Source organism: Pieris rapae, chromosome Z (genome assembly GCF_905147795.1).
Source record: "Pieris rapae chromosome Z, ilPieRapa1.1, whole genome shotgun sequence".
Lineage (NCBI taxonomy): Eukaryota > Metazoa > Arthropoda > Insecta > Lepidoptera > Pieridae > Pieris > Pieris rapae.
Genome location: NC_059534.1, coordinates 3393398 through 3419569, shown reverse-complemented (window position 1 = coordinate 3419569; position 26172 = coordinate 3393398). Strand labels below are relative to the sequence as shown.

Below are 26172 nucleotides of genomic sequence, written 5' to 3'. Positions count from 1 at the left end.
TATACTTTAAAGGATAATTTTATGCAGTCATCTCAATGGTCAAGTCATCCCTCATAAAGGCCCTTCCACACTTATCTGTTATCAAAAACCTTCCGTTGTTAGCTTGGACCAAAGGGTAACCTACACATATAACTTGATAAAACACAGTCTTCACAATGATTACACTCGATACTTAAGTATGATTTAAATTCGATGGTTAGTAAAGTAGTATTTACAGAAGATAATGGATTAATCAGATCTACTGAAATACATGTGAATTAGATTTGGGCCCGTTTAATATTGGACTTTATGACGTGGGAATATAATGATTAACATTAAAACTATCCACACACATACAAATATACATACATTAAAATTACTTGATTATTAATACGCGAAAAACAGAAAAAAAAATAAAGAAACAAATATTTAAAAAAAACATTTATTTAAGTACTAATTACATTAATAAAGATAACAAAATTAATTGAGAAATAAAGAACACAATCCATTTATATTAATACTGATCTAAAAATAAAACCAATTTGCTACCAGCGCTTTTTGAAATACTGAAGTTGCTTAAAAACAAAAATTGCTTCTCGGAGCTTCTTTGCCATTCGTTATATTATGAGTCTTGTAGACGATAGATCAGATTCAAGGTGTGCGTATTATAGACAAATTAGCGCTTTCGCTGCTAAATCTAGCGTAGTTCACTGGCTTGAGTGTCATACTTGAAAATTATTGATACATATAATATGAGAGAAATACTCTTTAAGCTGTAAAGCTAAAGCTCCGAAAGACATGTATTAAAAAAAATACTTACAAACTATATTCTTGCATATTGCAACTAACTCATTAGAGAGTAAAGTAAAAACATTTACATTATTATATATTATCATAGTATACTAATCTATAAAATGGGTCATTTTAAAGTTGTGCTTAATTATGTGCCAATGAAAAACAAACAATAGGGATTGACGAATAAAAATTATTTTTGATAATGTGAAAAATATTGTTATTGGTAGTAATCTATATTCAAGTAAAGTAACTTGTAAGTAATAATTAATTTATGAAATCTTCATAATTCAAATATTTTCACGTCAGTCACGTGACACAAAATACTCACAGATTGACCAAATAACAATGACAAGCATGAGAATAATATCTTCGCCTGTCAAATCCAAATATAACTTCTTGGAATTTAATTTCGTCGAAATGTTTTCCATCGAAATATATTTATTATTTGTGTCATTTAAAATAATAAACACGTACAAAAATTGACATTTATTTAGGTGTTTGGTGGCATAAGTCTGTTACGATTTTTAAAATTCTGTGATAAGTTTGACAGGAAAAATGTCTACCCATCCTAAAGAAATTGAGACATTGAAGAATGTAATTTAAAAAAATCAATATAACATAAAATACATAACAAAAAATAAATCTAGATTTAAAACTATATTGTAAATGTAACATTATTATAAGCGTCATATTTATTATGCTTACCAGTGATAAAAAATCTAGGTAATATGAAATTGTAATTTTAATTTAGTATGTATTTACAAATGATTATGACACAAAATACTCACAGATTGAATAATTAACCATGACAAGCATGAGAATAATATCTTCTCCTGTCAAATCCAAATACTGTCTTGGAATTACATTTCGTCGAAATGTTATCCAACGAAATATATTTATTATTTGTGTCATTAAAAATAATAAACACGTACAAAAATTTACATTTATTTCGGTGTGTTTGACAGGAAAATTGACATCCCATCCTAAAGAAATTGAGACATTGAAGAATGTAACTTTTAAAAATCAATATAACATAAAATACATAAAAAAAATAAGACTAGATTTAAAACTATATTGTGTATATAACATTATTATAAGCGTCACATTATTCTGCTTACCAGTGATAAAAAAATCTAGGTAAAACTATATTGTGTATATAACATTATTATAAGCGTCATATTTATTATGCTTACCAGTGATAAAACAATCTTGGTAATATGAAATTTTAATTTAGTATTTACAAATGATTATTACGGTTTTCATGTCAATGTTGATAAAAGAAAAGGCGAAAACACCTTTATAAATTTGAGACTTGGCACCAATATTTCTTATCACTAAAATGAGTAATAATATAATCTTGACAAATTTCATAAGGATTGCAATTATTAAATACTCTGATGTAGGGGTTGTATTCTAATACTAATAATAAAAAGGCTTCAGTAAAAAAACTACTGAAAATAATACAAATTTGTCACTTATTGCTGTTTTCTTACACTGTGACGAAGAGACGTAGGCGTGGGTGTGATCCACTATCGAATTTGTACGAAAATCTCACGCTCATATCACGTGGCCAGGCCTTCTAATGTGATTACTCAGTTTAATAAAGATAGTGAAACTCGACTGAATTTATCTCTACAATTGTTTCATCAACATATACCACATCTCAATCACATCATACTATAAACTATTTAATGAGAAAAATGAGACTCTTATACTTAAAAATTATTTTACAGCTAAATATATATACAGTTGAGCTGTTGCGACTCTGTAGTTTTTGAAAGAAAAAGAGTGTAAGCGTCAGGTTTGTGACATCTAGTCGAGTTAATACAGACTTAAAATTATATAAAAATAAATCGAAAATAAAATTTGTACTAAGACTCACTTGTCATTTCTCAAGATGTTCTATGTCATTAAGTCCAGCCCGTTATTTGAGCTAGACTAAAAAAATGTTCATAAGATTATTATTAGACGGTAATTGTTCAATAGTAAGAAACAATTAGGCTCTAGACATTGACTTTGCAAATATTTGTAACATCATCTAGACACTGAAACTATGGGAAAATAACCCCAAATTACAGATACATTTAATAAATATATCGCCCCAAGTAGAGTAAGCGATTTCTATATTTTTTCGATGTTGCATAATTGTTCTGCACTCCTCGTTCTTTTTTAATGGCAGATATGTCTAAACTGAATTATCTGATGAAGATAGATCAGCGTGATGAGATTCCTGGAATTAAAAAAGTGTTGTCAAGTGTCAGGATTTCTACAACCGCCAATATATAGTCCAAAAAGATTTGGATACATATTTATAGATTCACTTAAAAAATTGACATGACAGAGAAGTTTTTGTTATATTTTCCTTATGATAGACACTTATTCCTTATTATTACAAACAATAACCACAGCACCCAACACACACACACCACCAGAGCACAATACTAAATACTGAAAGTAAAGCTACATGCACGACTTGATAGAGGATCAACCAGACTTTTAAAAACCAATGAACGATTTGTGATCAGAATTATAAAAATTAAATATCATAATTTACAATTTGTAAATTTAATTACAATAATTCGATTAACAGTATACTGTTATCGTCCATTTTACCTATAGGTGATGACATTATACTGTTGTAAATGTTGGGGTCATGCGAAGGAGATAGAATAAACATCGATTTTAGCACCTGTCATCACCTCAACGGGCAGAGAGCTACGTCGAGTCACGTGCGGCGTTTCCATGCTGTTCATCCATTGGTGGCAAGTGACCGGTAGGGGTTTGCGTCGCCCCCCATTCGAGCCATTACGAGCCAAAGCCGCAAGTCCCGGCAGCTCGGACATTGTAACAGGCGCTGGGGCAGAACCACGACGTCCTTTGTCCAAGACGTTGCCGTACATATGACGTAGGAGCTCCGGAATAGCTGCCACAACTTCACGCATGCGTTTCTCTTGTGAAGCTAAATGAAATAGCACAATTTATAAATAATAAATTTGGAAATCTTGGAAATTTTGTTTTGGCTGAACAAAGACTCGTTCTTGTCAAGATAAATTTTTAAAACTAATTTAAATTGTCAGGACGATAAAGAACTGAAATAACTAATTACAGAAAGCTTTAAAAACACTTGGTGTAAAACCAAGTATTGTTTCTTTTCTTAAAGAAAGTGAAAAGTGAGCAATCGTTACCAACAAAAACTTTTTTAATACATACCATGTAGATCATCGGCGGGCATAGATTTCCTCCTTCCCAGTAATTCTCCACTCGGGAACATGCTCAGGTTAACAGTGGATAGATTCTCTCTCAGCTGACTTCCGAATTTCGAGCGGTTTGTATTGCCGGCTCGGTTAGATGTGTTTATGTTCTCTTTTTCCTCATATTGCTCCACGGTGACCGTTTCTTCTTTTAGCTCGTAATCTCTAATGCCAAAGTAATCTTGGCGTGTAGTGGTGTCTTCAGAGCTAGTGTATGGTCGGCAGACCAAGCCCTGAGCTTGGCCGGAAAGCTCCATAGGTGGGAACGTTTGTTGGCGAACTAACTTCCAAGTATTGCCGTCTTTTAACACGGTCTTTAACCGGGTGGCTTGACACGGCGTGGTTATGGACGCAATAGAAGAGTCTGGCAAAAGATTTTCAGAGCTCAGAACCTTTTCTTTTGAGTCTTTGTTGTCACAATGGCCGCGTACACTGAGCTGAGAGTGCAACGACTGGTCGCTACCTAAAGCGCTACAGTTGCTTTTGCTAAGTGCTTCAGCCAGCGATTCTGTTCGGCTCTTCTTGAAACGGGTGTCTTGGAAAATATTGAGTGGCACTGAGAATCTACGTAATTGCTCCCTGAGACCAACTGGTTTCGGTGGGTTTAGCGAGCTCCTACGGAGCGGCAGAAGCAATTCCGAGCTGTCTGATATATTGGTTCCGGAACATGTCTCCAGATCATCATCAACCATGTCAGCGTCAGAGATTTCAGTGCGTGTCTCTTCAGCGTTCTCCTGGGCAACCAACGATTCCCATTTCCCTTGATTATAAATCAAATTCTCAAGCATTTGTGCAGAGAGATCATTGTGCAAGAATTTGTGCCATTCGGTGATTAGCGGCGTGACAACAAATTTGAAGAAACCTAAAAATAAATGCTTCTGTTACTTCTTATAATTAAGTAATATGTATGTCGAAATACGGTGAGAGAGATCAATAGTAGGAAAAGCTCTCATTAAAATTTTGATCATCAAATGTAAATTCCTTTTTCATTGAATATTAAAAGCTTGTTCAAACTTAAATGAACATATCCAGAGGCCATCATTGTGAAAAAAGTCATTTCAAGTCGCTATATTTTACTCAAAAAACGCTTTAAGATTTTGCAAGCTGTGCTTTTTCTTATAAACAATTAGGACTTAACAATAGAATTCTCAATCCAGTAAAACTGGCACTAGGTAACTCAACTTCATGAACCCTAAGGAGATTATAGGCCGTCACGTCTTTTGCAATCTTAGTTAAAACGTGGTAATATTGGGGTTATTAAAAACACCGCAATACCAAAGTAAGTATTAACAATTTACCTGTTTGAATCTTCGGGATGGATGTGGTATGGCGATCGCACAGCGCCGTCACAGGTAGGTTTAATTTGCGCTCATAGTCTCCTTGTCGGAAGAATTCCTCGCAAACTTTGAGGCTCCATTTCCTGCTGATTTCCCATGGACGACAAGGGTTTGATATATCAGCGCATTTAAGCGCGATTTGCAGCACCAGATGACGGTGGTCACTGTTCCGAAGGTCCAGAGTATTTGTGTCGACGTATGTCTGTGAAAGGAACTACAAATGAAATCTCACAAATTAAATCAAATGACAATATAATCGTTGGTAGAAAGTCACTTTGCAAAAAGTCAAGCTAATACTAGAAAATTTCAATTAAAATATATAAGAGTACATTTCTATAGTCTTTATTAGAAAAGTTTAACACGTAGTTGAGTTTAATATAGTTTATTTTTCTCAAACAACTCGTCGTTTGCGAACAATGTTGATCGGCTATTTCTATATACATAACCTAGTTACCTAAAGATTATTATCAAAAAATATGTAACGTTTTTGATTGCTTATAACGGAGCGTTACAATTACAAAGCGTAAAAAATTCGTTCTGTTAAGACAAATTAGGTGAATGAGTATCGATTCTATTGTACAATGTTTTCTCAAATTTAACTGACCGCGCCAAATACGCTTTTCGGACAAACGGAGTATGTAAACTTCAAAGAGTATAAAGGTTCAATATGAATCTCGCATGTCAAAAAATACTATTAACGAGAGTCATATTTCTAAGACGCGACTTTGTACAAAGAAACAGTCCCTAAAATATTTTTTTATTTATTTAACAATTGATGCTCGCATGTATAAAATTCTTATACCACGGTTTTATATCCTTAGTTCATGAGGTGGTGTGACCTTTGTTTTTCTTCTTTTAATTTCAATTTACATAGCACTAAAATCGTACCGCAATTTTCACCCTTCAAGAATGTTTTATCGATATTAATAGCTAATCTAATAATTTCCAACACTCAGTGGTCGTTCACTACAATAATACATTAGGTTTAGATTAGATTTATGAAAAAACACGTCAGTCGGGTCAGTTGGTACAATGAAATATAAAATTTTCGTGGAAACATAAAAAAAAATGGAGTAACGAGCGTTTTCATCTAAAATTAAATATTCATTCGTTGCATTTTTTTAGGCTCTGTTATTTATTAGGTTTAACGAAATAAAATAAATATTTTTTTCTTTTTTTTTCCTTTTTAGGTTAAAAAAAAAATTTGCCTGCTAACATAGTGCCAGTACAGTACTGTTTACCATCAAAAATCAGTCAATTTAATAACGTTTAAACAGAATTGATATAATTTGTAGTGTTTTCTAAGTTCGAATATACGTGGTTAGGAATCATCTATATTTGCGAGAAAAACATACACTTATATAATTATTATTAAACATATACGATAACTACATAAGCCTACTCATTCTAATTACATTTTGCTCGTCTAATTTGTTTTTTTTTTAAATTAATGTACCGTCATTTATGATTTTAAATAAATTTAATTATGAACGCAACAGTTATATTAATCTATACAACCATGCTTCAATTATTTGTTTCGAATACTTGAAACGTCAGGTGAGAAGATCTTTTGGGATGACGCAAAAGAAATCTAGGCCAAAGAACAATATAAATAAGAGAATCGCTTGTCTGAAATCTTCTGTGCACTGAATCTTCGCGGACGTATCTCTTTGACCCAATTCAAAAAAACAAACACAGATTAGTCATTTAGGGATGTACAAAATTTTATAAACATACTAAATCAGGATTTACAAAACTTATAGTAAAAATTATATTTGATTTTATTAGAAGTTTTATTATTGTTAGGTTTTTGAAACTACAAGAGCTAACAGGATAAAAAAGAGAGGTCGCCTTTTTCCAGGGTAGGCTGACGAAGGAAAAAACGTTGGTGTAGAGGATTGGGAAAAAATGTTCAAACAAGAGAGATGGAGCCAATTGGAGGAGGCCCATATATAATTTATTTATTTCAAGTATGTGTATTTTTTGTAAAAAAAAGTTTCAAGGAATAAATGTGGCTTAATTATTATACATATAAACTAAATCGTTACAGCGCACAAAAGTACATCACAGTTTAAAAAAAAACGTTAACTTCGACGGTTTAAAATTACTTGAAAATCGTAACATGTGTGAAATACGTAAGTGCAAAGTTCTTTTTAATAAACACGTTGTGATCTTAAAACCTCATCTGAACCAAGGTTCGAAGTCAAAAATTAAATTTTACACTAACATGAGCCTCCACAAATTATATCAAACACACCCCTAGAGTGCTCATCACAACCGTGGGTCATTGTCGCGGTGAGGTATTTATCATCATGACATGGGCTGAGATAGCATTGCACATTTAGGCCGCTAGTGCCTTCCACCTTACGAGATTACAACAATTTCTAAAGTCATTAATTTTCTTCAATTAACTATTGTTTATTATATACTGTATATTATGTACATGTAGACAAGAAACAAAATTTTCTTGTAAAGCTTGTATTGAAAACAAACTCGAAAATCATTTATTTATATAGGTAACATAATGTACACTTATGAACGTCAAAAAAAAGATACAGAAATTAAATGCTATCTATATAATAATTCTAATTTTACATTTACTGCCAGTTCTCAAATCAAGGGCGTAGAACGGAAGAGAAGAACTGGCAATAAACTCTCCGCCACTCTTTTTAATAGCCAAGTTTTTTCTTTTACACGACGTTTGTAAGGCAACCATTACACCATGTTCCATATGACATCTTGAGTAATAAAGAATGATAAAATAAATTAAATCAATATCAATTTAAAAAAAAATTATAATGCCACGACATACCCTAGAATCAATCATCAATCAAATAAGAACGATAGTTTCAAGGGTTTAAAGTACCTATCTATATTGATTAAGTTAAAATTAATAATTTAAACCAGTGAAAGGAAACATAATTTGTAGGCGAGATGTGAGTACGGTCTGCTTCGTCTATTTATTACATACAAACTGTGGCTCTAACAAGCTTATTAGTTAGTACTTCCCGGCCATACAACTTAATTTAAATTATATTTCATGTTTAAATAACTTTACTTACGACGGGAATTCACTGCAAACATTTATATTCTAAGCATTCTTCGTAGTCACAAAGTGAAGTTATTATGAAGTAATATAATTTTATTAAAATTATAATACCTACGTTATTATTAGTCCCAGCAAAAACGAAAAATATCGCCAACTTTGACTTTTATACAGGCCTTCATTTCTTTGGCCACAAATCTATGGGTTTTACGCTCGTTTCCAAGAGGATTTTCGCCAATGCTTGCTCCAAGGAATTTTTAAGAGACTCAATGTCGACATGTCGTTTGGAACAGGCCATGTCCTCTAAAGCTGACGATAATTTGAAGTCAGGTTGTGGTCTGAGCTTAATGAGGACCAGTCTTTAGCTCAGGTTGTTTATAGGACAGGGGGCAAACGGACAGGAGGCTCATCTGATGTTAAGTGACACCGCCCATGGACACTCTCAATATGAGAGGGCTCGCGGGTGCATTAACGGCCTTATAAGATTGATACGCTCTTTTCTTGCAGGAGCCTAAGTCAAATTGGTTCTGAAATACTTCAGTAGGCAGCTGGTTCCAAATAGTGATCGTGCGCGGAAAACACTGCCTTAAAAAAACGTAACATTAAAGCTGGTCTGTGACCATCCACATCTCGTCGTAATTATAGGAACCATTTGTGTCAGATCATATGCCAAGGGAAAGTCAAGAAAAGACCTACCCGCGTGATCGGTGGTATCAGAGCCCGGCCAGTCGGCATGCTGGGCGTAAAAGGAGCCGAGTATCGATTTCGGCAGACGGGTCCTTTTCGAGCAGCTATATAGCGATTTGGATGTGTTAATGAGTCGGTTTCGGCATTACCGCTATGTCCTATACAGGCACGCGTTGAAGCGCAGATGGTCATCGGCACTGTTCGCGCAGCCAGAGGTTAGTCAGATAGGTCCGGCTACAAGAACAAATATCTTCCCTGACGTACACGCAAAACTCCCGCCCGCGGCACAAAGGAGTGTTCTAATTGGTAGGTGCACCGGATAGGGGAGGTAGGAAGTATCACCGGGGATGATGTCTCAGTAGAGAAGAATAAGGCCAGCTTCGCAGTTTCTTCACGTGAAAGTGAACCGCGTTGAGGTTAGAATTGAACCCTCTAACATTGGAAAAGTCCTTTGTGAGCGAGAAAGGACAGCGAGTGCATCCGCTAGCGAATAATAACTGTTTGGATGATAGACGTCCAGAGGGGGATTCTCCACGGCTGAATCATATGTAGCCCCTCTGTCACATTCGTGATCTCTGTCACATCCCGTCCTTAGAATGTAAATTTAATAAAGTTTTTAAAATAATATATGAGTGTTCCAAATTGAAAATATTTAAAAAGTTGAAATGAAGAAAACTATTTATGGCCTGATTAGTTATGATTATTCGATATAAAAACTAAATAAACCGTTGAATATGTCTAAAAAACGAATTTGTTCAATAAATTACCTAATTAGGTATACATACACCCGAGATAAAAGAGAACATAAAAGTATTTGCCTAAGTACCTACTCTAAACAAAAAAATATAAAAAACAAAATCAAAACAAAGCTTTAATTAAGCGAACACGCGAAGTCCTTTCAATGCCGGTAAAGAGAACAACAGTTATATTATTTCTCTTAAAATAAATTGTTAAACAAACTACGTAAACGTGAAAAGTTACAAATTTTCAAGGAGAAACCCTACAAAATTCGCATAAAATTAAATGAAATACGAATTAAGGGTGAATTTTAAAAAATACCTATTTCTAGACGGTTTCCCAGAGGAGAAAAATAAATGACGAAATCATGGCACTTTTCGGGCTACTCAAGGGGAATCTGTGATTGGACTAGTGATACCTGGAAAAGGCGTTTAAAAGCTCTGTTGCGGGCTATAAAGATGTCTGAGACCGTATGGTAGTGAATATATTATACATATGACTAATTAAGCATTACAAATTAATTACAAAATGTTACGCTCATCGTACAATTTACAAAACACAGTTTGTGACTAACTAATTATTTCCACTTGTAACTGTCATATTATGTACATATCATTCAACAAACGTAAAACGGAGAAGTATGGAAAAAGGATTTTATTAGTTTGTAGTCAAAATTCAAAAAAATCAAAAATCATTCATTCATTAGACACTTATGAACGTCAAAAAACCGTAGTAGGGCTAAATATAAAATAAACTTATTTAAAAAAACCTGTTATGAATATTAGCATTCTGTCAAGTCTACTTTCATCAAACCTGGACGTTAAAGGAAAGTGTCAAAGGGAACGAGTGCAACAGAAAGTGTAGGGCTTGCTAAAATAGAAAAAGATTTACAAATTACGACGGAAATTCAGACCACATAAACCACTCGTTGGAAGTGACCTCATGGGAGGGGGAAGTATAGTATGGAAGAGATGGGCTGTCAACGTAACAGCAATCTCTAGGACCATGAAATGCCAAGCCAATAAATGTTCTTAATATGTTTTTTATTTGGCAAGTCATACATAACATACATTCTAGTTTGGCTCTGCTACGCCAAGTTTCATAAGCTCAGCAACAACCATTTATAGATAAAAAATCTGCACATCAAGTATGGGGCTGATCATCAAGTTACTTTTAAAAATTACGATTTTAATAAAAAAATAGTTTTTCTGTGACTATTAAGAACATAATATGTGCTATTTAAAACCTCCAATAAATGACGGACAAATACATTTTATATGAAGTTCATCCATTAGAGGTGATACAACTGAATCATTATTTCCATATATTATAGTTGAATTGATAATGTTTCAATTGGTTATAATTTTTTAAGGTAACATGCACCAGTTTAATATTTTATTCAGTACACGAGGGCATTAAATGCATAAATACGTAAATTTTACATTAATGTAACACCGGCCAACATATAAGAGATTTTTCTCACTAGAGATGTGAAAGACGTGTGAATGAAGATCACTATTTAGCGGTCGGTATTAGAAATAAACTATTTACTCTACTAAGATAATAGATTACTCAGCTGAAGCGTCTACACGACGGAATATAATACAAGGAATTTCATATCCAAGAATGCCATGAGAAACAAGAGGACCACAATGTTTTTTTTTTTTTATACACAATTGTATCCATGGCAACCAATGCTCTATTTGAATAATAGTCTATTTTATAACAACGGTTATGTAGGTTAAGTAGTTAATCCGTTAAAGATAGCGTTAACAGTCCTTACACGACGTCACAGTTTCGAAATCGCTTTCGAAACCCGCCTCCATTGTGCTAACTGGCGTGAATAACGCATTTACAAGCGTCTTTCAGGACGTAAATGACATGACAGGTATTTGGACTTTCTCGTGTAGTGTAAACCTCAATATTAATGCGGAACACGAATGTTTCCACTTGTGACTTTAATATTTTCATAATGGAACCGATTTATGTGGACGAACATTTCAATACTATTTATTATTGCAACAAAGCTTGTAAGTCTGAAACAATAATCTCACTGGTTCAAGTCTGAGACACGATTGTACGTCATACTTATGGCAAAAATAGAACAATATAAATCAATAATACGCTTAATGATATCATTTTTTTATTGAACAAACTGATTAATGTCACAGCGGTTGTAAGTGAAAAATTAAACAAACTTAAAAATATATTTAGAGGATGCTAATGTAGCGTTTAATTATCAGCCTTGTCTTCGAACACAGTTAATTGTTGTATTATTAGGTCAGCGACTAGTTAAAGCTAACCATCTAATTAAACCTAACCCGTTTCTTTACTAAAGATGACGGTAGTTCAAGAAAAGTATCGTTGTTGCACATCATTTATTTGAATAGAACGAATACCACAGATTACGACCAATAATATAGAATACCTTCAAATACTACAAAAACATCTTAGCGTAATGCATAATCCTCTATAACATTTGTATAAAATTACAAACACAAGACCAGAAACCAGCCTTATAGCGAAAAATCGACGATGTGTGTCAGGCACCCGTTGATCAACTATTTATCTATAAAAAACACGATCAGATACAAAAATCTGAAACCTTATGGCTAGTTTAATTTGGATGCTGCGTTTCTAAACAATGACTTGGTGCTTTGAACAAACCATTCTCTTAAGTTTCCAACCAAGGCGTCGGCGGCCAGGATTCCTTCTACCTGCCACTAAGGTAAAGATTAGTTGGACCTCGTATTTTTGGTGTTACGTAAATCTGGTTTCTTTGTCTATAAGTTCCGTTCGTTTGCATCTATAGCGAAGAGAACAGCAATATACAATCTTGGCGCTACAAAGTTCTTTATGGGCGAAATAAAAAGTGAATCAAAATCGACTGTAGTTTAGTATGCGTCAGCTTTTCACCAGCGACTGTCGAAAAATTGCAAAATATTTCACTTGACCCCATTTATAACAAGCAAGTGGAAATTTTAGTTTGCGTTCTTACTTATACTGAAGTTAATTAGTGAACCCCGATACCAAGTTATAACTTCCATCTAGTATTTCAAATTCTAAAAAATACAAATTCTCAATTTTAGTGTAATGACACAACATAAATTTTTACCCAAAAATTCAATATATAGTTCTAAGATAAATTGGACAATTATATATTGAACGTTTATAGAATATTACACGTCTTATATTCAGTCTTTAACTACTTTTACGGCATTCATTCCGCACATAAGTCTGCATGTTAATCAGCAGTATTTCTTTCCAAGTATACGGTTTTTCAATAAAATCCCTAGTAAGATACAAGTGTTTTCAATAAATAAATATTAATCGTAGCGTATATATCGTGGTATAAATTATTTCATTATAATTAGTATTACTATTATTTTCTTATATAGCCCAGTTCACATTTCTAGGATCGAGAATGTAAGCGCGTGTTCCGATTTCACCATGCCTCCTGCTGATAGAGGTTTTTTTGATAATCTGAGACAATGTTTTTAATTTCTATAATTATTATTTATTACTTAAGTTGTCATGTCGAACATGGTGTTATGGTTGCAACTCCTTACGAACGTTGTGTAAAACAAACAAAAAACTTGTCGATTAAAAAGAGTTGCGGAGAGTTTTCTTTCTCCTCCGTTCTACGCCTTTGATTTGAGAACGGGCAGGAAATGTAAAATTAGAAGCATTTCATGTATATTTCTTTTTTGACCTACATGATTAAATTATTTTTGAATTTGACTTTGTCTTTATACTTGACTTGACTTCGCCACTATAGTGTGCTGGAAGTCTTTAGAAGCGGACAGTGGAATCCGCTCTATCACTCGTCTTTCCTGGGAAGTACGACCTTTATAATTTAAACAGACCCTACTCTTCTCCAGCAACGCACTACAACGGGTATCCATGGAAGTGACTGCTTATTATGGACATCCCATTGGCAAATTTGCCCCGCTATCATACAAAAATAGACTCCATAATATATTAGTGCATAGCCGGACACTTAATACTATCCAAACAGCACATTTAATATAAGTTGAATATGCAAACGCATTAGGAAAATGTTGGAAAATTTCACCTCGCAACGATTATCCATAAAACTTGTGTCAAGAATAGTGCTTTCTAAAAGCAATTCATCATTGAATAAGTATATTGGACAAGGTGAGATCGATGCGTTCCACTCAAGCACTTTGAACACTGCACCAGGCTAATTTCCTTGGGGATATGTAAAGAATAAATGTGACAGTAGGGGATATGTAACGGCAAAATATTATAAAAGATAGTTTTTCTAGCATTGGGTTCATTTTAAAAAGAATATAATAATTATAAAGAGAAGAGTCTCTGTTTTCTTTTGAATGACAAGCGCTAAGAGGCCTGTAGGGATACTTTTTAACAGCATAGAAATTTGAGTTCTGGTAATGGATAATGTTAGCTAGCATATTTTTTATATACTTAAATTGCATTTTACACCAAAACCGAGTAATTAAAATCTTAAATTTGTACATACTAAATTAATTTCTCTAAAATACACGTGTTGCTGATAAATTAATTGTTATTAAATGAGGTTCATTATACTGTACGTGAATTAATATTCAGATATTCGCAAAAGCATTAGCAACGTTCTCGAAAATGCCTATTTCTAGTTTAGTGGCATTATCATTTATCAATAAATATTGATGTTGGTAAAAAAAACTACTTTTATTTTTACGTGCGAAAAAACAAATGACTCTAAATGATCTATTAAATGTATACCCAATCGATTTCAAAACAAAAACACAACAAACTCTTTACATACAATATATAGTGCAGTGGTGTATCGAATTAATTCCGTCACCTATCGTACCGAATAAAGCTCGTATGTCAAAACAATTTTCCCCATTGAAAATAATTGAAACATCATTAATCCGTTCCAGCTCCCAAAATTCAGTTGTTTTTTTAAATAAGTAAATAATTTCACGCTTTATTTCAATAGACATCATGTGATAACGTACGTAATACGGGTATATATGTACGTACCACTGTAATAGAATAACTCGATTGTATAAACTGTTATAAAGAATTCTGTGCCGCATCTCACTTTAAGAGAAAGGTATTGTACGTCACATTCAATTTACTTTATATTTGATTTGTTACTTTCGAAGTAAGTTTATTTTCACACGAGGTTCAATACCCTATTTTACATTAAATAAAGATCACATTTGGTGATTGACATTATCTAAAAATAATCTATTCTAAACGTAGGTATTGTATTGTCGTTTTTATCTTTTGAATCCTAACCCACGTTTTAAAGGTATAGTCAGGAATATTGACTTTTGGTATATGGCTGATTTGAGTATAAATATAAAATACGAGAAATATATAACTAATATTAGATCTAGAATTTTATCACTAATATTAGATCTCTGTTTAACTGGGCTCAACTTGAGTCTTTTAAAAACGTGCTAATACTTAAAAGGCGAGTTTTCTGGTCATTGAGTGTCCATGGGCTATCAATTAAAATCAGGAGAGCATCCTCCACAGTTCTAAAAAAACTCATTGCACTTATTCTATTAATTAATGAGTAATATTTTTTTTTTCTATTGAAATAACTCGTGAACTGTAAAAATTTAATAATCCACGTTATTTTTGAGGCCTTTATCTGTGCCATAGACCAAAAAGCGTAAGACGAATACAGATAAAAAATTATAAAACATAAAATTACTATCAACATAAAAGTAAATCAAAAAGAGTATAGATATAAATATGGAAAATAACACCAAAGTATCAGAATGTGAACAGGGACCTGGTAACAACTGGAACAGAGAAGTGGAGGAAGGAAAAATCAGATGGTACATGGTAGAGTGCAGACAAAAATGGTGGGATTTGGCGAAGGCCATTGCCCAAAAACGGTACACATCTAGAGAGAATGACATGATAGAAATATGTATTTAAATGTAATGAACCCAAAAAAAATTCTTTTATTATTATTTACAATCACGATGTTGAACATTCGCATATTTATACGTTGATCAGAGCTTCAGCAACAGTCCACTAACAGGCACCCAGTTTTGGAATTATGCTAAGACTTATTAATCGTACGCCGTGGTCCATGACCATTGAGATAGATATTTGATTGAGATTGAAGACACGTTGGAAAATAGGCTAGTTTAGGTCAATCGATCCCTTAATACAGGATGCTCCCAATACTGCCTTTTCTTTAGTTTCTGTATCAACCACAGACACGCTAGTTCCTCTTCGACTTCCATCTTGAAACTGATCGCTAGCTAATCACCAATGTTTGAATAGTCGACATTTTTGCGGTTCAAACCGCACGATGATGATGACAATCGCGCGGTTTTCACCATGTCTGAACGAGAATTTTTTTTTGTAAATAATATGTCCTGTTAAGTCCCTTACAGCAACTCCAAGGGCTGCGAATTCCAAACGCAAATGCCCTAAGCCATATAGCCAAAAGCCATAGTGTTAAAGTGAAGTAGGATGAAGAATTATCCGCTTTCAATGTGCTCTGTTGCCTTGGTCTCAAGGGACCATTACTTTAAGTGGGTGGAACTTTTATAAAATATTACAAGTCTATGTGGACCAAAACGCTATCAGTATTTAGATTTACTCGATTACGTAGTCGCGCCCTAAAAAGAGTTGCTTGATCCGCGCATAAGAATAATTTATAAAAGTGTAAATGTAATTTAATGTCCATGGGCGGCGGTATCACTTAACATCAGGTGAGCCTCCTACCCGTTTGTCCCCTGTTCTATTAAAAAAAACAATCTATTAAACGTAGATAAAACCCCTGTGTAGTTTTTCATAAGCCAGGAGCATCTTTTTAAAACGGTTAAATCACAATAGGAACGACTTTTATGTCCGACTTGAGTACTAATAAATTTCATCACTACTGTTATTGTTGGAAATTGGCAGTATTTTTAATAAAACTCGTAGATTTCTTGAAACCCTAAACCAATATTTAATTTTAATCATTTTATCATTATTCATCACACCATTTCACAATTTTAATAGAACATACTAAAAACGTTAGTGCACCAAGAGATGTTTACAAAGACAATTTGTTGGTAACAATGTTCCCACAGATACACTTATGAACCAAATTATAAATTTAATCATTTAATAGTTGTTATAACCACGTTCATTTTGGATCACTGAGACGATACTTCAAGAAGCACATATTGTCTGTTGTAAGGTTATAAATTTATAGCATCACTCTCGATCGCCAAGTACACAATTTAAATAGCTTTTTTGTTTTTTTATAGAACAGGGGGCAAACGGGCAGGAGGCTCACCTCATGTTAAGTGATACCGCCGCCCATGGACACTCTCATAGTTTTTGTTTATAGTTTGATAAATAAATCCCTATCAAAATAATTTTTATATTTTTTGTTTTTATATTTTATTGTCTTGTAATAAGCATTAAGACTTTTAAGCACCACAAGTGTTAAAGTTAATAAATAAAACTAACCTCTACAAACTACGCTGATGATCTTCAACTTTGTCTCTGAAAAATGTGTATTAAAACAATATGCTTTGAAAAAATCAGCACTAAAAAACAAAAGAAAGTCTTAAAAGACCGTGCGCGTGTTCATGTTAAACGTGACAAAACGGTGGGTGGAGAGGGTGGAATGTAACACGACAGCTAAAATCGTGCGTTTGACAACAGATGTATTATCAGGACTAGAGAAAAAAATATATGTAAAATTCTGGAGCCTGTGGGGTAATGTTAATTTAGAATCAATTTAATATATTTGCTGTTGACGTTCATAAGTGTCTATATTTACCTATACAAATAAAGTTATTTTGAGTTTGAGGATGTGTGGGAGACATCTTAAGTGGGCACTACCTACGGTAACGTAATTGTTACATTTATTGTAATATAAGCACGGCTTAATAAGCCTTAAAATTTGCTGTTTTTGGGCATCTTGTTTTCTTTGATAATTATATTGAATCATAAATAATACTTTTAAATAGCTTTAAAACTTCAAATGATTAACTCAATATTTTATTGTAGCAACAAATGTTGTAGAAAGAAATCTAAACTCATTAATAGAAATAGAATTGCTACGATTATATTTTCTTCATGAAATGTTCTTTCAATAAATTGAATTGGAAAACGAGGTTCTAATATCCCACTTGTAGTACTTTGCTCGAAGTAAAGCTAGATATATAAACAACAAGGACTTCTACATTCTGCTAAGCATGATCGAGTCTTTTGCGATTGATTGTACAATATCGAACAATAGCTATTATACGTCGTCTTTTGTTATTCTGGAGACACTGACACTTCATAGTCTGTTTCTGAAATTCAAATAAAGAAGATAAAGAAATATATATCTTAATATATATATTTCTTGTGTGCGTGTGTATGTGACTGAACTCCTCCTAAACGACTGGACCGATTTAGACGAAATTTTTTGTGTGTGTTCAAGGGGATCTGGGAATGGTTTAGATTCACAATTTTGTCCGCTGGACAATGTTTTTTTAATTAATTTTCAATTTATTAGTTGTTGTTGATTTTGGAATGTTTTACATTGGATCCGACAGACGGCGCTACCATCGCAGTGTCAAATTTTAAATAATATTCGAATTTTAATTTTAGTCTGTCCGAAATTTAAAAAAAGTTTTGTTATCATTGTGTTATATCGTGTGTGACCATGTGCTGGATCGTTAGATATTGTCATAACATTTGAATAATAATTTTCATCAAAATGGCTTATTAAAAATTGAAATTTTGAAATTAAAGACGTGTAGACAGGACAACGTCTGTCGGATCCGCTAGTATATATATATATATATTACCTAATCATTATAACCCTTAATAACGGGTTAATTCATACTTTACATATTCAAGTCACCTATTAAATAAAATTTTATATTTAGAAAACAGATCTGTCTTGCAAATTACTCAGTAGAAGGTAAGATGCATGCTAAGGTGTAAGTCACGCTTGTCCAAAATATTACAATTTGCTCTACCGCCAGTAGATTAAACAATATAATTTTATATCTACTGAACGGTGTCACTCAACAACAAAGTGCCTAGATTTAAAGGAAATGAATTGGTAAAATATAGGTTAAGAGTCGATTAGATTTAGTCAATTAATTTAACTGTTTAAAATTGTTACGCGAATATTCCGTCAGTAGAAGCATCGCCCAAGCACTTCCCATTGCTTTCCGTTTATCTAAACGCCCACGCAATTAATAAGAATTACCTATAATCCAGTCTATTCAATTGTACAAATGTTATTGCAATTATTTTTCATTTAGTATTCAATACTTCAATTATGCATACATTTTATATATAAAATATCTTAAATACACGGTTTGAAAACCTGAAGTGGCGAGTTCGACTCATTTGGTGCGATCAACACATCTTATTTTTATCAAATTAATTTATCACTCAGGAAACACGACAGATACAAGATATGTGAAAATATACGTATAAAACTTATAAGAGTCCAGTATACAGTCCTTAAATTGTTTCACAGATAAGATTTTGTTTTTTTTAATAAAACTTTGAGTAGCATAGCTAAAAATTAAAAAGATAACAATAATGAGAACACGAAGTGACACGAATTTGAAAATGTAATTTATCTCAATATATTTAAAACAAAGTCCTGTTAGTAACACCGCTTATAATGCAAGATCGGCTGGACCTATCTTAGTTGTCTCTGTTTTGGTTGATTCTTCTCCGCTTCGAATAGCAGCATAAGTAATGAAATATCGGATAAGTTATTGAATAACAATTAACTAATTTTACGATTGCAAACAGCATGTGGCGCCATCTGTTGACAAAACTGCGCATCTTTTTACATCGAATTTCTGTCAATTCAAGATTTCGAGGTGAATGAGATACATAGCCAGGCTTTGATTTTGATCGAAGACATGTGTTATCTCTTCCAAAAATGTTGTATTTCAGAAAGTGCTTTAATATGCCAGTATCGCAATATTGGCGCTAGAGAGAAGAGGCCTTATGTGTACAACTGCACTTCTACTTTCGCAATGGCAAAATATCACATTTCTGTATTTGCAATAAAAGTGTAATAATGTTATCACTTTAATTCTAAATTATGTTTAACTAAAGTTAACACATTATTATTCTGTTAGGCGGAACGTAGTTTGGCAGCCAGTAGTGCATAAACAAAGACAACATAATTACAATAAGGATTTTAAAAGGCGCCTTAATAACACAATCTATGTATGGAGGCACAAAACCCGATGTTAGTATTAGTTGAGTTTATAAAGTAAACATAAGTAATAGATTAGATGAAAACTTACGAAAATTGTTTGGTAAATACAATTAGAGGTTTAGCAATGAAACAATAGAGTATAATTGTAGGTATTATACTCTTATAACCAAATATATTTACATAAAATATTGAATACATACTATAGTAACAATCTAACCAGGCTGCACTATATTAATTAGTACTACGTGGAAATATACACGTGAATAAAAACTATTGATTTTTCTATTTTGAAATACAATACAATTTTTTGTGTAGTAATTTTTACTGTTTAATGAATATAGACTTTTTCTTACTACATATTAATCTTCTATTTAAAGGGCTCTTGAAGGTTTCTCGCATTTTTCCTAAGAAACATTTATACATCTGCAGCCAGTGTATTTCCTCTAATCCCAAAAACATAGACTAGAACGTGATAAGATATTGTTTAAGACAAAGAAGTAATAAAAGATTCAATATTTATGAAAGCGATTCTTAAGTTACATCACAGGGATAACATTAAGTAACGTTTGCATTGGGGAATTGCAAATTCTCTAGTCACATAGTTAACCTTCATGAAAATGAGTGTAAACGCCTACATCGTAAAACAGAATAATCGTCATTTATATGAAATGATTGCTGAAACGTTATAATTTTCATTTCAGTAGGTTTAATTTCCTAACAGCCGGGTTTCTCTGGGGACCTCAACATATCCATGTCACTAGGCAGCCACATCTTTGAATGCGAATGCACAGCTATTATAGACGTCTACACTGAGCTGCAGAAAATCACGAGACGTTATACTTCACACGAAAATTGTCTGACAAATTACGGACGGTTCTTCTGGTATTTTAATAGAGCTTACTTTTACAATACATCGAAACAATACTTAGGTTGGTTTATTTTAATGCAAACGTATCAAAATAATCATGTTTTTTACCGGTTCGTAGGCCGACACATAGATGGCGCTACTAGTATGAAACAAAATATGATTTTATTTAGCCATAACCTTCTAAAGAATCTATCGAAAAAAAAAACTTTGGTGGCCTTCAAACCTTTCAGCCCATCTATTTATAAATATGTTCTGAGCTTCATCACCATTCCCTATACAATATCATGGGCCAGATAAAATGGCTTTCACCTCGTTGTCCGTCCGAATTGATTTTTCTTATAAAACTTCAACATGTATAAAACTCGAACAAATTTCTTGCTTTGAATTATTTATTGAAGTAGAAAAATTCATGTGTGGGTAGAAGACAATTTGGTCACATTTTATCCGTCCACCGAAGCATCGACGTTCATTAAAATATTATAATAATTGGTTTACGTTTCAGGCGAACTTGTTATAGATAAGTGTCGACACTTGGCACTGACGGTACAGGGTGTCTTTACACTGTAATTACAGATTTCGACCTTTCATTTCAACAATCAATTCTCGCTGACCGAGATTCATAAATAATAACATTCGTGTTAACAAAATACTATTATTAATTTTACTATTTATTTGATTAACGGCACAAAACACTATCCGCCACTCCGATAACGTACTTAGCCATAATAAACCGTTGCTTACAGGCTATTTTAAAACTAATCGTATCCTAGGCGAGTTACCCTTATTTTATTATGGAAATTGGGTTAAGGGATTTAGGGCGAACGGCAGGTACTCTCCCCATTCAACGTTCGATCAACAATTTTCGACTAGAATTCGTTTAGTGATTTAGTAAGCTCTTCAGTTAAATATTTTTGCTTTTCTCCAAAAGGTGATAACATGTTTATAACATAATTTGGCCATATATTAGCGACACTGATATTATTTATGTATTCTTAGCTTCCTGTGCTTAACTGCCATATGACGATGAAGGTCGTAAATCACAAAAAAGGAAAAAAATACGCCATTCGTTTTTCTAATACTTTTCATGGTAGCCCTTAACTTTCGAAGCTGGCGAAATATAACACCCCTGTGAATCTGATACGCATGTAAAGCTCAAAACTACGGTCGTGTCGGATATACGTCCCATACCAGTATGAGAGTTATGGACAAGGCTGTGTCCACATATATATCCATCTATAACTTTCAAAATACAATATTTATGTTTCAGTTGTCATAAATATTATTAATTTATCAAGTCCTGTATTTTCACACGTTTTTCTAATTATAATAAATTGGGTATGTTGATATGACTCATAATGTTATGTAATATGAAACTTCTATGTAAAATTCTACCGTTGAAAACAAATTTGCCATGTGTGGTAGAACATGTAAAGTTTTGATTGTACTACAATAACATTTTTGTACCTAGCAAATTAATATATCTATCTCATGCCTCAAGCATTCGTTTTTATAATCACCGCACGCTATTTTATCGCCTTAGAAACAAAGCCCATACAATTTCATCGAATTGCTCAAATGGATTTTACGTTCATAACATAACAATAGGAACGAACGAATGAATATTGAACGAAACAGACAAGTTTTTCAGTTCGCCACTTATAGTGATACGACTTTAGTCGAAAAGATTTTAAAAAAGGTAAAAATATCAGAGCTTTATTTAATTTTGATGTTTGTTATACTTTTTAAAAGGTTACCAAACAGTAAATTGTGTTTTACGAAAACTTGACTCATTATAAAAATAACAAAATAAAATATGTCCGACTTTGATTTCTGTTATATCGAATTGAGTTTGAGACATTAATCTTTGATAAATAATACATATTTAAAGTACTGGATGTTCTCAACATATCACAAACAACCTACAGCATCAGGTTTTCTCGAGACGACCACTATTTCGCTGTGTATCGACAGCACCAAAGTAATAATGCATTACTACCTACAGCGCTACATTAAGCTAGCTAATGTACAGTGGAAAGTTCACTATCTGTTACCACAAGCATTTACCAAAAGTATTAACATCAAACCTTGGCGTTGTATCTATATCTATGATATATTTTTATTTATTTTTATAGAACAGGGGGCAAACGGGCAGGAGCTCAATTTATAATAAAAATATATAAATAGATAACTCAAGTTCTCGCCTCTAAACTAAAAAAAGCTGACTAAACACTTTTGCTTTGCTTCAGCTATAAATAGTTTTATTTCTCTTCATTTCTATCGTCCTTACATTATTTTATACAATTATGCAATACATGGCAAATATCTAACATGATATCTAACATTATTCAAAGTTTAAAATTTTTCTATTGTAGTACAAAGCTTTTTATAATTTATATTTTCTATTCCTGGAAGTGAAATTCAATAGATGCCGAGCACGCCCTACAAATTACTCAGTTTGGACGGGTTAATTAATAGCGATCAAACTACACGTAAACCTCTCTCCACATAATGAACACGTTCGAGTTGTATGTAGTCCACATTACAAGGTTCGGGTAACAATAATTAAATTAAAAATATTAGGCACCTGGTTCATTAGTCCTTTTACTTTGTGCTCAAACCACGAAAATTAATGCAAGTATAACATAATGAGGAGCCGACTTCAAAATGACTGAAGGCAAAATTATTCGTTGCTTAAATACATATAACTTTGGTAGAAAAATTCATCGCCACGGTGTGAATAAAATGTTAATATTTGCACATGAAACGAGTATGTTGTTGAAGGCGGGCAATTAAATATATATTTATCCATCTTGGGCGTCGCCAGAGGCAAACATGCGAGATCAAACGAACCCGTTTATAAAATACATCAAAAAACGCTATGATATTTTTATATTTAAAGGATATCTTATCTGACAAAAAGAAGGAAAGGGTGCGACATGTTCGGTAGTCAACTACAGATCATGGAATTTCAAATTTAACGGGTCATGTGGAACCGAAAGCATATTAAGAAAAAATGTTTATGATTGGATGTGGTCTTGTTTCTGTACTCATCGGTCTAAAGCGGTCTTGTCACACATACAAACTGTTATGTTATTTTTTTATAAAAAAAACGCTAAATTAATAACGCTAAATATTGAACTTGGACGATTATACTGTAACATGTTTCGAAGTACTGTCGGCCAATTAGATTTTATCCTAACGCTTCGAAAAATACGTGAAAAACCAGAACCTCGTAGCCGCGTCGTATTTGATTAGTACGCGCTGCCGGCTACGAGTCCGTATCACCTCTACGTACGTGATCGTAGCTGATAACGAATTTAAGTACCTACGGTAAACTGGTTTCTATCGGCCAACAGAAAAATCTGCTGCAATTTTTTAACTTAATTTCGTCAACGCTGTAGGCTTCAGTTGCTAAGTGAAATTTACCATGCTGTATTTATATCACAGTAACCTTATATACTCGAATATAACGTAATATGTAATCTCAAAGCTCAAATATATTATTAAGAAATGTAGTTAGCAGTGTTAGCCTGTCGGCGAGTCTCAAACCCCGAGCTCGTTCGTTTCAAATCAAATCAAATTAAAAATCATTTATTCATACAGGTAACATAATGTACACTTATGAACGTCAAAAAAAGAAATACACATTAAATGATTCTAATTTTACATTTACTGCCAGTTCTCAAATCAAGGGCGTAGAACGGAAGAGAAGAACTGGCAATAAACTCTCCGCCACTCTTTTTAATCGCCAAGTTTTTTCTTTTACACAACGTTTGTAAGGCAACCATTACACCATGTTCCATATGACATCTTGACATCTCTTAATAAAGAATAATAAAATAAATTAAAAACAAAGATTTGCCCTCTTTCAGCAGGAGGCATGGTGAAATAGGAGCATGACATACTCGTGAGAACAACACGCAAATATACGTATTTGTATACGTATATACTACGGTATAAACAACTAATCACCGCGTATACGAATTCAAGTACGACCAGTCACCACAAGTAGCGACCGTTCACGAGTATAAGGCATGGCCAGCCATCGGCTCCTTGGCCATATTTTAGGGAGAGAGACCTTTCAACCATGACTGTGCACTAATTGGTGGAGACAATAGCACTATAACAAATCGACGATCATGTCTACTACATCTTAAACTCAGGGTAGCGCCACAAGTTTTTTTAAATTAGTTAATGTATGTTATTATATTTTATAAGTCAAACATAATATTAGAAACCTACACAGAACTACAAATTATAAATCTGTAAATTAATTATCTCAAAAATGTCTTTTCCACTCAGCAAATCCAAATATTACGCGTGCTCAGCTGGAGACAAAATCTAGTTAAAAACTCTCGCAAAAGTTCAACGCGTGCTTTTCCCGTTTTTATTCTATTGCATCGGAATACGGCATTACGTGAATTAATAATTAAAACTTTTCCAAAGCGGAAAATGTTTTTCATACACTTTTTTATTTTCTACAGAACGCGACAGTTTCATTTCATTTCGTATCTTCACAAACATTCAAATGCTTTGATGTAAAATATTTCTGTTATTTATGGCTAAAATTTTCTAGTTTTACATTTCACAAACATGAAAAAGTATCACTGAGAAAATTTATATTTATTAGTTATTTTTTAATTTATAAAAATATCGCCACAGTTACAATGTCAGAGGGCTCGCGAGTGCGTTGCGGGCCTTGAATATTTGATACGCTATTTACTTTCTAACTAATAATAATAATAATAATCTGTATTTATTGGCTCACAAAACTTCATACATGATAAGTTAAAGTCGTTGGTCATAAGAAACGTCAGATAGGGGTGGATATTAAGAATTTCATTGGTGTACTAACTACTAATAACTGAATCAGCTAATTATCTGGTGCTCAGAATCGAACTACGGATGCATTTCCTATATTAAGTTTCGTCCTTTACTAGAATAATAAATATTCACTGATTACAGATAATATGTTGAAAGCTTTTTGAACCTAAAAAATTGCGTGAAAGTTGGTTGTTCCCGTTCCAGGGGTAGCTTCAACGTGTCTAAAATAGAAAAAAACGATACCATCATTAAAACCCAGTAGACCAAGGCTGAGCGAATAGGTCTTCGAAATTGGACGCAAAAAGCCTAAGATAGATTTCAACGTCGAAGTTTAAGGCCCATAAGCCAATTTAGTAAGACATTAACAGCTGTAAAATAAAAACATTTTTTTGGGCAATTTTACATCCTCATAAAATATCTTCCTTTGCTTTCTATGTTAATCCTTACTCGAATAAGTTGTG

General features: G+C 33.1%; 1 protein-coding gene across 3 annotated transcripts in view; it reads right to left on the bottom strand.

Annotated features, from left to right (window-relative positions):
- Positions 1-447: 447 nt before the first annotated feature.
- Positions 448-26172, bottom strand: part of LOC111003340 (cGMP-inhibited 3',5'-cyclic phosphodiesterase A) — an 87782-nt gene continuing 62057 nt past the window's right edge. For 2 of the 3 annotated variants that reach the window (XM_022273783.2, XM_045633973.1), the window contains 4 exons: positions 5324-5564; positions 3985-4887; positions 3474-3733; positions 448-3004 (listed from right to left, as the gene is read on the bottom strand). In XM_022273783.2, the coding sequence (XP_022129475.2) occupies positions 2960-3004; positions 3474-3733; positions 3985-4887; positions 5324-5564 (1449 nt within the window). In that variant the 3' untranslated portion in view covers positions 448-2959. Of the gene's footprint in view, positions 3005-3463; positions 3734-3984; positions 4888-5323; positions 5565-26172 lie in introns of all 3 variants that reach the window. The other variant, XM_022273784.2, reaches the window with a different exon arrangement.